This window comes from Cyprinus carpio, chromosome A12 (assembly GCF_018340385.1).
Source record: "Cyprinus carpio isolate SPL01 chromosome A12, ASM1834038v1, whole genome shotgun sequence".
Lineage (NCBI taxonomy): Eukaryota > Metazoa > Chordata > Actinopteri > Cypriniformes > Cyprinidae > Cyprinus > Cyprinus carpio.
The window spans coordinates 3,343,929-3,361,266 of NC_056583.1; the positions used below are offsets into that span (position 1 = coordinate 3,343,929).

A 17,338-nucleotide genomic window follows, 5' to 3' on the forward strand; every position below is an offset into this window, starting at 1 on the left:
TTATTCAGCAAGGATGTGTTAAATTGATAAAAAGTGATAGTAAAGAAAATATAATATTAGAATATATATTATTAGAATTTTTTTTTTTTATTTTGAATAAATGCAGTTCTTTTTAACCTTTTATTCATCAAATATATTAGACAGCAGAACTGTTTCCAACACTCATAATAAATCAGAATATTAGAATGATTTCTAAATGATCATGTGATAGACTGGATGTTACATGTGACACTGAAGGCTGGAGTAATGATGCTGAAAATTCAGCTTTGCATCACAGGAATAAATTTTTTTTTTAAAAGTATATTCAAATAGAAAACTATTATTTTAAGTTGTAATAATATTTCACAATATTACTTTTTTTTTCTGTATTTTTGATGAAATAAATGCAGGCTTGATGAGCAGAAGAGACTTCTTTCAAAAACATTAAAAATAAAAAAAATTTCCCCTGTATTTTTGATCAAATAAATATATATATATATATATATATATATATATATATATATATATATATATATATATATATATATATATATATATATATATATATATATATAATATAACATTTGCAGATTAAAAAAAAAAGACAGATTTTCAGTTTCATTGATTAGTTGTTCCAGTCCTAGATTTGTATAAAATGTCATGAATTGTAATGATTCTGTCTAAAAGATTTTCTCTTTCCTCCTCTGGTTGGTCTCTCAGATGTGGCTCTCAGCTTACAGTTGAAGAAGGTTTTGAGGTCTCACTGGCAGACTCGTCCATTTGACCGGATCAAACCACTCAAGAAGATCTCTCTCAAACACAAGCTCTCCATCACACCATCATCATCCTCCTCCTCCTCCCTCTCCAAACACAAATTCAGACTATCAAACCCACATGCGGCTGCAGTCCGTAAGTACACACACATTGATACTCACAGCCACAGTCTGTGACAGAGCGACTGAATTCATTTATTTTTAATTCTTTCTCTTTGTCAGGGTTGGCCCGTCACAAGAGCAGGTTGGAGAGGCTGCACCGGCAACAGGTGGACAACATCTCATGTGTCCCAAAACCAGAGACACTCACCCCCTGCCGGCCGGAGCGTGTGCTGGACCGCAGTCACAGCAGGAAGAGGGTCAGAGAGCATTCACTGGACAGAGCAGACTGTGAGTGCACTGCTTTCCATACATGACCCTAAATATGTCTTAAATGGCCCTCTCTAATGAATGCTTTTGGTTAATTAATAAACATGCAACCCTAAAATCTCATTTCAGTAGAATGAGCCAGGGTTGGAAATTAATGGGGCTTGAAGCAAAAATGCCACTGAAATAAATTCAAGATATGTGGGAAAATAATGTCCCTGCACAGTTAAACTAAAACAATTAAGACCGTTGTGGTTAAAGTGAAATGTGAAAATGAATAAAAGGTGTTGATTATGGCATTACATTTAGATCTGCAGACATTGCACCAATGATTTCTTTTGATGCATTGCTGAGCATTATGACCAATCACAGATTATCTTTTGAGTGCATGAATGCACAATCAAATCATTATTTTTGTGTAATCTGTTAATTAGCATTAGTAATCACTGTTACAGTATCAAGGGCAATAATCAACAATATATATATATATACATTTTTTTTTTTTTTTTTTTTTTTTCATAATATTGCAGCCCTACCCTGTAATGAGTTCCTATTCATTTAATTAACCATTTATGTAATCATGTAATCATAAAAATTGTTCTTACAAATGTAAAGAATCCCCCTGGAAATCTATTCCAGGGAGCAAATATTGTCTCTTAATGGAAAAGTTCATTTTGACCCTGGTCCGAACAGCTCAGTGACCAGCACACTGTTAATGGCCATAGTTTTTAAATTAAATCTTATATATATTTTCCCCCCTCTTCTCATATAGCACTGAAAGTGGTGATGGATGCGGGCAGTCCATGTCCTTCTCTGTCCAGCCTTCACTCCTCCAGCACCAGTCCCCTGACCAGACAGCTCTCGCTCCCCGTTGAGAGCAGCACTCCTCTGGGAAACAGCGTGGTATGTTCATTTTGATTATCTCAGCCAAAAGTGCTCTGACATGTGGCACAGTTAAACTTTGAGCGACTTGACTTTGAATCTCAGCTCCTCACAGACGTGTCTCCCTTCCTCTCCCACTCTGCTTTCTATCCACTCGCAAGTTTACTGTCTAATCAAGGCAAAAATTAATCTTAACGCGTAGTCCTTAAGTCTTAAATGGGTTTTTATCAAATGTATGGTATTTAATAAACAGGGCATACATTTAGGGACGGAAGAACAGGAATCATCATATGGTCAAAAGTTGATTGTTAAACCTTAAACAAATGTCAGCATTGTACGTTCAAAGTCAGAATACAGTGCTCTTGCTTTTTTAACAGCTCATGTGTTCACCTTTCATTCATGACTTGTATTTTTGTTGTTTTATACAGCCCATACGGAGAAGAAGAGGCGATAGTCCGTTTGATATCAACAACATCGTCATTCCAATGTCAGTGGCCGCCACAACCAGAGTGGAGAAACTTCAGTACAAGGAAATTCTCACACCGAGGTGTGTCTCCAAGTCTCAGTCCACCAGTCATTCATCTAACTCTATAAAGCTGGCTGTATCATATTCGATATGCAAATTTATAAGTCCTACAGTTTATTAACATGATCCAAACACCCTGAAAAACCTGTTGTACACAATCTACGACATGCCTTCTGTCGACTTTTTGATAGTTTAGACCAAGTAAACGGCCTTTCATTATAATTGTAAGAAAATGTCCTCTTTCAGGTGTCTTTTTGCTGGGAAATAAATGTAAGATTAACTTTTATATTAGTAATATTTCAAGATAAACACTTACTGGACTGAAGTAACTTGGGTTTACTTGACTATTCATACATATTATACATATTTTATTTTATTATTATTATTTTTTAGGCCTGATGTGTCATAATACATCAGGCCTGTAAGGAACGTTTATTTGTCCATCTCTCAATCATCATTGTATTGCATTGCATTATATGGTTTCCCCAACAATAAAAGCTGTTTTGATCATGAAACTAAGCATTAAATATTATCTTATGACACATTATTGGCAGGTATAGAGTGGCAACTGATATTTATATCATTTTATGTAAATAGTCTGTTATACTGTTGTAAAGTTTTACATTATAAGCTATAAGAATTTTATCTCTTTGGCCATATAAATATTAGCAAATGCCCCAATTGTGTAACTTCTATCAGCTTGGGCCTCTAAATAAAAAAGCTGTTTTTCCTTCTCGAGTATGGCCCATAAAATGTATCAAATATGATACTAAACAAAAAACACACATACCAACTTAGATTTTTTAGATTTTGTCTAAAGGTTTAATTAACCGTTCCATTTCAAATATATCTGCTCTTATTAAACATATTTCTGTGTTGTACAGATGGAGGGAAGTGGACATTTTAGCCAAACCACTGGCAGAGGAAGACAATAACATTCCGGTATAACAGCCTTCTATTTTTTTCTCCGCTCATTTCATATATATTCCAATTCATCCTCTTGTCGATCCTTATTAGTGATGTGTCCTAATGATTCATCTGTGTAGGTGGAGGACCTATCAGATGCCACGTTCACTAAACTCCACCAGCTGTTAGAGGATCAGGAGCGCTCTCGCTGGCGATGGACGGCTCTCGCACCCGGCAAGAGGAGAGGCAGCAGGTACCTGCCCTACTTGATCTTACCAGACAAAGTTTTTCCTGTTTTGTGAGTTTATAGTTAACCACGTCGTTCCTCAGGTCCTATAAATCCCTGGACGGGCGAACGACACCATCAATATTTGGAACGAATCCTTCGACGCCTCAGCCCTCACCCCCACACAAAACACACCCACACCTCCAGCACGACTACGGGCCGGTGCCGTCACCCCTGAGCCCACCGAGCCCCGACACGCCCTGCTCCCGCGACGCACACACACCTCACACCAGAGACACACACAGACTGCTGTACAGCGAAGACACGTGCGGGTCCACTTCAGACTGCACCTTTGAGGAGACGGTAACACGCCTGTTCTCCTGCCATTTTCATGATTATCATCCTACTCATATTCTCCACAGAAAAAATATACTGTTTTATTTTACATTCTGCTTTCTAAAGAGCAGTCTAAAAGCAGTGCAAACTATTATGTTGCAAGCTGTGGTATTATGGGAAAAGTGTTGCAGCTTATTCAATTAACTGAACATTTTTACCTCCAGCTAACATTTAATAGTGGGTATGAAAAATGCACTGTCAACTTAATACAAAGTAAGAAGTATTTAAATATAGTAAATATTTATATATAAATATATAAAAAAAAAAATTTTTTTTTTTTTTTTTTTTTTTTTTTTTTAACTTTTATGGCCTTACAGGACCAGTGTGAAAGACAATTGCAATTTTGCAATATTTTGAAACATTGTTTTTATAAAATTGCATTTTTCTCACACAACATTAATGAGTCTTTATACATAAAAATACACTGCCATTTAGTCAAAAGTTTGGGGTTGGTTTTGAAGAGTCTCTTCAAAAATATAGTAAAAACGGTAATTTTATGAAATATGGTTACAATTGAAAATAACAATAATTATTTTTTTTTATGTTATTTATTCCTGTGGTGCAAAGCTACATTTCAGCACAACATTACTCGTATTCAGTGTCACATGATTCTTCAGAAATCATTCTAATATGCTGATTTGCTGTTTAATTATTAGTTATTGTTGATGCTGAATTATTAATAAAATGCATTATTGTCAATGTTGAAGATTAATATTTTGTGTTAACAGATCCTTTATTCAGGATTCTCAAAGTTTAAAAGAACAGCATTTATTTGAAATTTAATTTTATTGTAACAATATCTTTACTGTCACTTTTGATCAATTCAATAAAAAAAAAGAATAATAATTCTTACGTACCCTAAAACCGTTGAACAGTAGTATATTTTGTTAGGATATTTCTATTTAAAATGAATTGCTTTTTTGTTGTTGTTTGTTTGAGTTCAAAACTTAAATCTTGTGTTTTGTTTTTTAAATGCTATGGAGAAAATGAATGGGGAAGATACGTACAGCATTTGATTTCTTGACTTCAGATGCTATTTTTAATACACTGTATGTTTTCCTGACAGATGGTCCAGCCCTGGGAACCCAGGAGTTTTCCTTTGTCTGAGGACCCAATAGTGGAGCCCGAGACGGACGCGAATCAACTGAGCTTTCCTACAGGCCTCAGAGTCAACGCCCACTGCAGGGCGGAGTCAGAGAGTGACGCTTCCTCGCCGTGATGATGAACTGATTAACTAACAGGAACGACCTTAAAACCACACCTCCTATGGCATTAATTGAGAAAAAAACTCATACTAATCAAAAAAAAAAAAAAAAAAAGATTCTGTCAGGACTTCTGTTGTTTGATATTCAAACATCAGCCAATTATTTTCACAGTTTTTAGTGAATATTACCGAACATAGAAAGCTAAACCTGTCTTCTAAAACTCTTCTCAGAAGAAAAATGTAAACGAGATGTATGAAAGTTGTTTCCAGATTTTTTCATAGTCAGCTAAATGTATCATTGGGACTTAGTGTGGTATTCTAACCTGTCAGGTGAGCACTATGTAGTGCACTGTGTAGCAGACTTAAGAGGGCTTGACCAAAGGGTGCCTCTCTGCTGACTTATATATGTATGCTTGTGTTGTGACAAACCAAAACCTGACAGAAGTACTTGTCCGCATTATTCTTGGTTGATGGTCACGTACCAAGCAGAGATCTTCTCCTCAGTTAAAAAGCACTTCACAGGGCGTCAGTATCTTGCTCTCTTCTTTGACCCTATCTTTTTCTGTTTCTTTTTAATTACCACCAGCATATGGATTATTGCTATGCTGATGTTCATGGCATCATGTATCACGTTACTGGAGAAATTGCAAGCTCTGCAAAATGAAGCCTTTAGTGCACAGTAGTTTAGCTCTCACACTTCGGCCCTTACATGTTCCAGGCTTTTTCTACATCATCTGTTGAGATTGTACTTTGTATTCCTTCTTAAAGGAGACAGATGTTTCACACAGACCTGCCCTTCTCAGGTTATGCAGTTGTATGGAAACTTGTGTTAACAAGGCATCTGTTTTCCCTTCACTTTGTCAGTGTGACCCCATATTAGTGTTCTTATTCCGCACTGTCGCCCCTTCGAGAATCTACTAGCTATGCAACTCAACATTATTTTTGTGGCCCTGTCCTGTCCTTTTCTTTTTCATACAATCACAATGTCTTTTATTATTTCTTTGATCTGACTTTCTCTTCATAGCTGTTTGAGACAGGTTTCATTGTAATTCAGACTGTTTCAGATGTTAAATCATTTGCAGAAAAAAAAAAAAAAAAACCTTTTGTAAATAGTACCATTAAAACAAATCAAACTCCATTCATATTGTACGTCTCATCACTCATCAGATGAAACATTTTCCATAAAACAACAAACCATATTGCTTCTGTAATGTAATGTTTCTGAGACCTCTTCTACATTGGAAGCAAGTGTAAAATCGGATGCCTCATCTTGGCTTGTGCTACTCCTGACAACAGGGTAAATGGATTTTCAGTGGTCACTGATGCACCTGGTGCAGACATTTGAGAGAAACTGCATATTCAGCTATGAAGAACATGGCAGGACTTACCGTATTTAGATCATGAACAGGTTACATAGGAGTATGGAGCCATACCTGAATGCTCGCAAATTATTATGAAGGACCACAGGCATATTCACACCAAGTACAATAACTATAAAGACTTGATTATTCTAATTCTATGAGAATAGCCAGTACCACTATTCTCATAGAAGGAATGATAAAACACTGACAGCTAATCAGAATACACCAGACATTAAACAGCTCAAGCATTTAAAGTGGCAGATGACAAAACGGCAGTGCGCCAATAAAATAAACAATGATATATTGAGTTGGTGTGGACACTAATATAATTATCATCATAGTTATCATTATTGGTATAAAGCTTTAGTACTTATCACCTGAAACACTGCCAACACACTGTTGAGAAGACTTTCTGACTGATTGCCATTTAAATTCCTCTATTTGCTGACAATTACTCGCTGAAAAGATTTTAAGTTGTCAAGGCTGTTTTACCTGAAAAACGAGTTCTCTTTCAAACAGTAGCTTGGTATCTCACTATGGGGTACACCTCAGGCGTGACAGACTATGGAAGCACCAATCACAGCACATGACCAGGAACCCACCCCCTTCCTATATATATATATATATATATATATATATATATATATATATATCACTGTTATCCTGAAACGCCATTCTTGATCTCTTCCCTGTGTAGCTGCACTGCTCCAGTTCACAGATGTACTGTTATGGTTGACTTTGCAGAACGCAGTGCAGTTACGATCGGTCATGGATTGCTCATTACAGAGTTTTTCTACTTCGCTTTCAATATTGCAGTCTCCAATAGCTAACACGTCAAGGCGAGCTATAAGTCTCTTACTTGTCCACCATGTTGGTGTCTGAGACCATGCCAGAGAGAGGGAAAGATGCCCCATCCCACTCTTGTCCGGTAGAGATCCACATCCGATGTGTATCACTTGCATGGGTGTTAAGCAAGCTCAGGCTGCACTGGTGGATGCGGAAAGTTTACTTCACCGAAAGTTCTCACTGTCTGGTTATGCTGGCCAGGATCTTGGAAAGGTTTCGGGTGGCCGAATTCTCTAAAGATGATCCGTGTCTCTCTGTGATCCCTCTGGCTAAAGAGGATCTCCCCATGGGATCTTGCTTCATGGGGGGATATTATGGATTCAGAATCCCCCAAACTTACGCTGCTTTTCAACCAACAGCTGCTAGAGGAAGCAGCTCTCCTCCTCAGAGATTAGCCGGATGATGAGGAGGATGACGCTATCCTGGCTGCGGCCAAAGCGTCCAGGCCCATGAGCGCGGAGAGTGGTGATCTGCCGTCACTGTGGTAGATTGTGACTTGGTGGAGGTTTGTAAGTAGAGTCAAGTCACCTTTATTTGTATAGCACTTTATGCAATACTGGTTGTCAAAGCAGCTTTACAGAGTCAAACAGTAAAATAGTTTGTCGATGCAAGAAGACAACAGTCATTTTTCAGTTAAAGTCAGTTCATTGATGATTCAGTGATGTCATCATCTAGTTCAGTTCTCTTCCAATAGTGTCTGTGCAATCAGTCAAGCGTCCCCAACTAAGCAAGCAAAAGGTGACAGTGGCAAGGAACCAAAACTTCATCGGTGACAGAAATGGACAGAAAACCTTGGGAGAAACCAGGCTCAGTCAAGGGGCCAGTTCTCCTCTGGCCAGACGAAACCAGCATGGCATGGTTTAATTCCAGGCTGCAACACAGGTGCAGAGGTCTTGTCTGGTTCCTGGGGTCTGATGGTCGTCAAGGTGATGAGGTCTTCACAAGGGATCTGTCTCTGGGGCGCATCCAGTTGACATGATCTCCGCTGACATTCAGGGCTGTAGAGGTTGTCTCTAGGTGCTGATCCACCATCTGGACTGGATGTAACACTATGAAAATTTCTTATCACGTTTATAGTGACCTAAATTAACACAGTTATCAGTATTATCACGGGTTTGTTAAAATGTGCTGGAAATGCTCAAAAAGTACTGACACATAAATTGTGTTTTGTATTTAAAGTCAACAAACAATATAAAAAAATGACTGAAAAACTAAAACAAAAACATTACCAATGATGTCCGGATTTTAAATGACAACATGACAACAGTTTATCTGATAGCATGAACGCAATGTTCAAATACAGCTTTGAAAAAGTTTCATAAAATGGTAAACCTCACATTTCAGCCTTTAAATAAAGAAAAGGGTTAAATCAAAATGATGAATGATTAATAAATGATCATAAGTATTTTATCTGCTCCATAAATAATTCTAGATACTTTTTTGGCTAGACAAAAACTGCACACAGGCTGAATGTAAATGTAACTCTCTGTAAATCCACTCTCTGACACTTGGTGTAGGTAATGGAACGGCTGAATTAGAGCTGTTTCCTGTAACCTTCGTGGACAGAGCAATGCGATTGAGAACACTACTTTATTAGGTATTACATGTAGTGAAGATGAAAACAAAATCCCATAATTCTCTTACCACTCTTTTAAAACCTCCCAGCTTTCCACCATGTTTTCACACGAAATGAAATTATTCTGTGAATCTCACTGTTACTTAAAACTGTGCTTTATGCTGGACAGTTTTTATTTATCCTGAGTTGGTCAAATCGCGGTAATCGAATACGGTTTTAATGCTAATTAAAATATGAAGCGGTAATACTAACAGTGGGGAATTTTATCACAATTTATCGTCAAACCGGTAATTGTTCCACCCCTGTTTGTAAGCATGCATCAGCTAAGCTTAACATCTCTTGGTCAGTAACTCTGGGGGACCCGGGAGTTAAATGGGATATTTACGATGGTAAATAGGATCCCTTCTCCCCTTTCCCCCAGTGAAACAACTGCTTCCCGCTTTACCTGCGTGCATGGCAGAGATGAAGTGATCGTGGGACAAGCCCTTCTCTTATAGAGTGCCCGTCAAGGGCTAATCTTCACTGGATGTGAACAAGATGGAGGAGCTTGGGCTTTATAACCCTCCCACGGTTGAACAGTCAGTGGCTGCACCCAAACAGGTGGGCCACTCTCTCATCTGCCAGTCCCTCCCTCCCTGGGAAAATGGAACGCTTCAGAGCGCAGTGACACAAAAACAAAAAAACGATGAACCAAGAGATAAAATGTTCTCTGGGCCAGACACATCCTGGCTGGTTTTCTCTCTGTCTGCTAGATGGCACCAAAGGATCATCTGTGGAATCGGTTCAGCAGAACCTGCTGGCTCTTTATCAGGAGGCTTGGAGAGAGTGTTCTGTGCATCCTTGGATCCTTGTGACTGTAACCAGGGGTTACAGGCTTCAGTTTGCGGTAAAACCACCTTCAACGGGTTTATAGCATTTGTTGCAACACAGTATTCAGCTTTGAAGGAGCTGGGTCAATATCCTCTTATATGCCAGTTTATGAAGGGAGTGAGGCATCTGAGACCAGTATCGAAGCAGCTCATCCGATCATGGGACTTTCTGCGGGAAGGTGAGAAGGGATCCTTTTACCGTCAGTAAATATCTAATTTAACTCCCGGGTCCCCCAGAGTTACTGACCAAGAGATGTTAAGCTTAGCTGATGCATGCTTACAAATAGGGGTGGATTGATTACCAGTTTGATGATAAATCGTGATAAAATTCCCCACCATTAGTATTACCGCTTCATATTTTAATTAGCATTAAAACCGTATCAGATTACCGCAATTTGATCAACTCAGGATAAATAAAAACTGTCCAGCATAAAGCACAGTTTTAAGTAACAGTCGCATGTGTGCACAGCTGCTGTTCCAACCAAACAAAAATTATTTGTTCAACCCAAGCAAAGAAAAAATAATGTGCATTTGATCAGATATAACTTCAGTACAAGATTATGAGATGCATTATTCGAATGCTTGGCCAAAGAGATGTCTTTAATCTAGATTTAAACAGAGAAAGTGTGTCTGAACCCCGAATGTTATAAAGAAGGCTATTCCAGAGTTTGGGAGCCAAATGTGAAAAAGCTCTACCTCCTTTAGTGGACTTTGCTTTTCTAGGTACTACCAAAAGTCCAGAGTTTTGCGACCTTAGGGCCTTATGTTTACATTTACATTTATGCATTTAGCAGATACTTTTATCCAAAGCAACTTACAGTGCATTCAGGGTATACATTTTATTTATTTTTTTACCAGTATATGTGTTCCCTGGGAATTGAACCCATGACTTTTTGTGCTGCTAACGCAATGCTCTACCACTGAGCCACAGAAACAAAGAAACAAAGCCATAAAAAGTTTGGTATGCAGGGGCTAAACCAAGGGCCTTGTAGGTAAGTAATAATATTTTGTAACTGATACGGAACTTAATAGGTAGCCAGTGCAGAGACTGTAAAATTGGGGTAATATGATCATATTTTCTTGACCTGGTAAGGACTCTAGCCAATGCATTTTGGACTACCTGCAGCTTTTTTATTGAAGATGCAGGACAACCACCTAGCAGTGCATTACAATAGTCCAGTCTAGAGGTCATGAACGCATGAACTAGCTTTTCTGCATCAGGAACAGGTAACATGTTTCGTAGCTTGGCAGTGTTTCTAAGATGAATGCTGTTTTTGTAACATGGGAAATATGATTTTCAAAAGACAAGTTACTGTCTAATATAACACCCAGACTTTTGACTGTAGAGAAAGTAACAGTACATCCGTCTAGCTGCAAATTTTAATCCAAGAGATTCTATGTACTGCTTTTTGGTCCAATAAGTAATATCTCTTATTATCCAAATTCAATAGGAGAAAATTATTGGTCATCCAATCTTTTACATTTTTAACACACTCTGTTAGCCTAGATAATTTAGAAGTTTCATCTGGTCTTGTTGAAATATTTAGTTGAGTATCATCAGCATAACAATAGAAACTAATTCCGTATGTCCTAATAATATTACCAAGGGGTAACATGTATACTGAAAATAGCAAAGGACCTAGGACAGATCCTTGTGGCACTCCATACTTTACTGGTGATAATTGAGATGACTCCCCGTTTACATAAACAAAGTGGTAGCGATTGGACAGGTAGGATCTAAACCACCTTAAAGCCTGCCCTTGAATACCTGTATAGTTTTGTAATCTATCTATGAGTATATCATGATCTATGGTGTCGAACGCAGCACTAAGATCAATTAAAACTAGCAATAAGATGCAGTCTTGGTCTGAAGCAAGAAGCAAGTCGTTTGTAATTTTAACAAACGCAGTTTCTGTGCTATGGTGGGGGGGGCCTGAAACTAAAATTCTTCACAGAGATATTTTTTTGCAAGAAGGAGCATAATTGAGCAGACACAATTTTTTTTCTAAAATTTTAGTCATAAACAGAAGATATGAAATGGATCTGTAATTTGCCAGTTCATTAGGATCTAGTTATGGTTTCTTAATAAGAGGCTTAATAACCGACAACTTGAGTGGTTTTGGGATGTGACCTAAAGATAATGACGAGTTAATAATATTGAGAAGCTGTTCTTCTGTTACAGGTAACAACTCTTTCAGTAATTTAGTGGGTACAGGATCTTAGGCATGTTGTTGGTTTAGATGCAGTGATAAGTATATTTAGCTCTTCCTGTCCTATATTTTTAAAGCACTGCAGTTTAGCTTTGGGTGCGATGAATAAAGCTGAAGTACTAGATGCTGTAGAATCTAAATTTTTTTTTTTTTTTTTTATGTTATCTATTTTATTAAGAAATTAATAAAGTCATTACTATTAAACTGTGAGGGAATATTTGGATCGGGTGGCATCTGGTTATTTGTTAATCTAGCCACTGTGCTAAATAAAAACCTTGGATTGTTTTGGTTGTTTTCTATGAGTTTGTGGATATGCTCACCCTTGGCAACTTTTAGAGCCTGTCTATAGCAGGACATACTGTTTTTCCACAAAATTCTAAAAACTTCCAAGTTAGTTTTTCTCCATTTGCGCTCAAGATTATGATTTTCTTTCTTGAGAGAATGGCTATTACTGTTGTACCACAGTATGTTTTTCTCTAACCTTTTTCATTTTGATGGGGGCAACATCATTTACTTACCCTCAAGCTGCTTCAAACCTGTACAAGTGTCTTTCTTTAGCTGAACACACACACATAAAAGACTTTTTGATAAATGTTGGTAACCAAACAATTGCTGGTAGCAATTGACTTCCATAGTATTTTTTTCCATTCTATAGAAGTCTATAGATGGCTACCGGCAACTGTTTGGTTGCCAGCATACCAATATTCTTCAAAATATCTTCTATTATATTCAGCAGAAGAAAGAAACTCCTACATGTTTGGAACTTGAGGGTGAGTAAATGAACATTTTTGGGTGAAATATCCTTTTAAGTCAGTTCTTTCTTCTGAAGTATAAAAACAAAAGTGTCAGGACAATTGGTTAATATCCTTTATTTCCAAATTCACGTGTACATCAACAAGAATCATTGTAAACCAATTATTAATAAAAACACACAAACAATATTGACAACCACAGTTCCCAAGCTTAAATTTACATCTGCAAAAATGGTGTATGGAGTCAATGACAACAGGATGGCAAAACTGCACCCAGAACTATGTTGCAGGTGTGCTACAGAGTGAGACATTTAAACCAAAGGACTGACTGACTTTCCCTCTTCCTGTCCGCTAAACACTCACTTCCCCCCTCAACACAACATTACAACCATAACAAACAGCTTATCCCATATCCAAGCTCTCCCAACCTTCCCAAAAACACCCTAGTCAGAAAGCGTTCAGAAACATGTTGCAATCCATGTATAAACTCAGCATGCAGATTAAAATGTTGCAGGCATGGTTTCTGAACTTCTCTGCTTATTTTTTTTTTAAATCTCTTCAAGTCCTCATATAAACATACAGTCATAAACATACAATAAACATACATTAAATATCTAATGGTAGATACACAGCTCCACTCCAACACATAGAAACAGGGGTTGCCATCTGAGTAGTGCTCTTTTTCACTACTATCTACAAAGATTCCTAACAAGCACATCAGTGATTACGGGATATACGCAAGTAGGCGTGTAAGAGGCAACGCAGTATCTCGGGCTGCTTACATGAAATGCATGCAAGGAGCAAAGATAGTGTGAAGTGGTTCAAAGCTTATTAAACATTCTGCGATAATGCAGTGCAGGGGAGAGAATTTAAGCCATATGATTGGCTGAGGTCATAACATCATCATTCAGTAAAATAGAATACCTTGATTTAACATTTTGCAGCTATAAAGTGGAAACTGATGATGTGGTCAGATCAAAGTTTAACAGCATGCTTGTGCTCGAGTGACGCTTTTCGTGAAGAATACAATAAACAATATTGTAAATGTAGTAGGCACATTTATAATACAGTGTGTGCCTGAAAAAGAACAGTTTGGCAATTCATCTCATAAATACTTCTCAACTAGAGCTGGATACTGAGAATGAGAGGAACTGTTGGCAGTATTATGGAGAAAGTTTACAGGTGCATAGGTTGCGTTTTTCCACAAGATATTTCAAATAATGTCCAGATTTCTCACATGTAACCTGTCATTAATAAAACAATAACACTTTACAATAATGTTAGTCAATGTATTTTAAATCAAAATGTGTATTTTTACAGCAATTTTTAATCCTAATTAATTTATTTCCTGTTGCTCACTGTTAGTAAATAAATGTTAAAATGCATTTGTATATGTAGAAATTAACATTTATTGAGATTAATAAATGCTGTAAAAGTATTATTTGTTTTTATTTCATGATACATAAAGCTAACAAATTGAACCTCATTGTAGTGTCACCAGTCAAACTGTCCAAAACAGTTAATCCATCTTGATTAAAATATGTAGCTGCAATTTTAAAATAATTTTGTTTTATGTTTACGTAAAAAAATAAAAATGCAAGTTCAGTGTTCTGTTGTCAGGCTAAAGAACAAGCAAACAAAAAAGGAGAGGCATTTTCAATGAAGCACTGACATAATTCAAATCAATATTTTAAGACTGCCAGTAGGCACACACAAAAAAGTGTTTTCATAACAAACATCCCATATTCATCCACAGAATAATACTGTAAGGAACGTTTCCTTATGAAGCACTCTGAATCTCATGGTCATTTTAGATGTGAAGTGTAATCAACAGTACATACAAGAGATTGAAAAGAACTAAACAGCTTTCACCTTTCTACACAAAGCTGTTATGCACCTGTCTTTCTTCACATAAGCCTTGCAAATCATTTCAAACTTGAACTGTGGGGCTTTAAGTTTCTTTCTTTCTCAAATTCAAGGTACCATGCTCTAATTTTATTTTAAGCACTGCTAAGCAACTTATTCATAATCTCAATCTAAATTTAACCTGATTTAAAAATGAGAACAATCCTATCTGAAAGTGAAAATGGGTTCTGTATGAACTGTCTTAAATCCTGTAGTAACCAAAAAATCCCATGTCTAAAGAAATATATAATGGTCAATAAAAGCCATACAAATACATGAAATAAATTTTGTGCTACTAAATATAGTCAAGGGAGGGTGGTTGGAGGAAATTTCCAATTGTTAAATTCCCGCTGTGGGCACTGCCTTAAAGCGAAGGGTGAGTGAACAGGCAAATTCATACATAATTCACAGTTCAAACAGCTTCAGTGGCCTATAACAAATCTTAAGTATTACAAAGTTGAACAGTGACTGCTAAAAGGTACTTGGCATTGTTTTCTGGGCCATAAAATGACTTTCAGAGAGAGGTTAGAATACCATCAGGTATGTGGATGGGAGGGGGCGTGGTTTGGTGGCAGTATGGTCCAATCACAAGCCCTGCTTGGCCAGCGATGCAGACACCTGGTCAGCGAGGGTGGAAAGCTGCGGGGGGTCTGCCATGTTGATGCTGCCAGAAGAGGAGACTGTGCTCAGGCCATGTGGTGACTCCTCTAGAGACACGATTTCTGCGCCATGGTCGGTTCGCGCTTTGGCCTGCTCACGGAACATCAGTTTGTGCGACTCAATCTGGGAAAAGGAAATATATATGAACTAATGACTGCAAGTGAAACCTCTGAGATGAAATGGACAGCATCCAGCGTTGGTTTACGTTGGCTCAGAGCAGACCTGAGATTCTTGGATGGAGATTAAAACAGAATTCTGGATTCTAACGGTGCTATTTCCATAAATTCCTAGGAGAAATTGAGTTTCTAATAATGAATGATCCTGAATGACTATATTTGGTTTAAGGATAAAAAAGTAATCAAAAAAACAAACAATAATAATAAAAAAAAAAAATGGGTAAGATGTGTTAAAAGGGACAAAATAGCAGACAAAGAAAAAAAAAATCAGAAAATAATAAAAGATTTTTGATATACATTTCCATATAAATATGAAAACTATTTAAAAGTATTTTTTTGTCAGTTGCTTTTTTTGTATTGTCAATTTCCTATCACTCTGTGCCAGAAGATGGCACTGTAGATGCATTTCACAAGATATTTGTACACTCTTTCAATTATAAGCAATATGCAAATTATTTTTAATTCATTTATATGAAATATTTGATTTTGGTTGGTCACTTAATCATCTACCAATTTGCAGATCAATTAATTCAATAATTTCTTATTTGCATATGTATTTATTAAATCATCATCATCATCATCATTTTATTTTATTTTATTTATTTAAGGCAAGACACTAAAGGCAAAACCATTGTTTTTTTTCATGCACTGGTTAATTTAGAAAATTTGGCCTATTTTGCTTGCCTTCTTTTAGAATAGTGTAGAGATAATATAAAATATATATTTATTAATATAAGATAATATTAATATAATATATTTGCGTCTGTAGATATCAATTATAATACATAATCTTTAAAGGCTGTTTTCTCAAAATAATTCTTTTCTTCCTGCACTGAGCCAGAAATCTCCACTTCACCATAACATACATATTCATTCCTATATACATTAGTATTTTAAATAAATATTTGTTTATTTAATAAATAACCTGACATAATATAAACTAAACTTTTTTTTTTGTCTTCAAAACAAACATACAATTTAAACTTTACATTTCAGAAAACTTGTAATATAAAACAATTGTTTTAATCTACCGTGATTAATCAGCTGGGAAAAGTATGGCGATATCTATTAATTAAAATTACCCTATTCACCCATAGTGTCTCAAAATACATAACAGTACAAGTGCTAGTTAATTTGATGTGAATATCTCCTCCACATTGAATACTTACTGGAGTCCTCAATCTTTATTTGGGGGTTGCTGAGGAGGATGGGCTCTGGGGACATACTGGCAGATGAGAGGGTGGGGGTATCAGAGGGGTCTGGGGTGAGGAAGCCCTCATCTCGGGGCGTTTCTGCCCCTTTCCCCTTCTCTCTCTAGAAACGTACCCCAGGGTGGCCAGTGGGTGGTGAAATGAACACAATGGTCAACCAAAACAGAAAGAAACAAAATGATATGAGGTTAACAAAAAGGAAAATGATGGTAACATAAAATTAAATAAATAATTATTAAAATTAAAGATGATGTATGTAATGCATACAGTTTAATATGTAGTTACATTTCTAAGCAACACATTCTGAAGTTTACAGAATCCAAAGAAAGGACAATGAGATGAGATTTTAAAGAAGTTAAATTAGTTCAGGGATTTATTTAAACCCAATCTTCTTAAGAACCAAATGATTCAAACCCAGAGAGCACCTAAGACAGATTTACACAGACACCTGGTTGTAAAATGATAAGGATTTACGAATGTTCTTATTTGACTTCAGGGTGGAGAGTGAATAATT

General features: G+C 36.7%; 2 protein-coding genes across 5 annotated transcripts in view; one reads left to right on the top strand and one right to left on the bottom strand.

The window, feature by feature from the left end:
- The window catches only part of kansl1a (KAT8 regulatory NSL complex subunit 1a), a 21,554-nt gene extending 15,158 nt beyond the window's left edge, over positions 1-6,396 (top strand). For all 3 annotated transcript variants that reach the window (XM_042767161.1, XM_042767163.1, XM_042767162.1), the window contains exons 7-14: positions 700-888; positions 975-1,142; positions 1,891-2,021; positions 2,429-2,547; positions 3,411-3,468; positions 3,573-3,685; positions 3,763-4,021; positions 5,121-6,396. In XM_042767161.1, coding sequence (XP_042623095.1) covers positions 700-888; positions 975-1,142; positions 1,891-2,021; positions 2,429-2,547; positions 3,411-3,468; positions 3,573-3,685; positions 3,763-4,021; positions 5,121-5,273 — 1,190 coding nt within the window. In that variant the 3' untranslated portion in view covers positions 5,274-6,396. The remainder of the gene's footprint in view (positions 1-699; positions 889-974; positions 1,143-1,890; positions 2,022-2,428; positions 2,548-3,410; positions 3,469-3,572; positions 3,686-3,762; positions 4,022-5,120) is intronic.
- Positions 6,397-12,973: 6,577 nt separating this feature from the next.
- The window catches only part of mapta (microtubule-associated protein tau a), a 41,540-nt gene continuing 37,175 nt past the window's right edge, over positions 12,974-17,338 (bottom strand). The window contains exons 13-14 of one of the 2 annotated variants that reach the window (XM_042767165.1): positions 16,783-16,927; positions 15,425-15,560 (exon numbers count right to left, since the gene is read on the bottom strand). In XM_042767165.1, the coding sequence (XP_042623099.1) occupies positions 15,556-15,560; positions 16,783-16,927 (150 nt within the window). In that variant the 3' untranslated portion in view covers positions 15,425-15,555. Of the gene's footprint in view, positions 15,561-16,782; positions 16,928-17,338 lie in introns of both variants that reach the window. The other variant, XM_042767164.1, reaches the window with a different exon arrangement.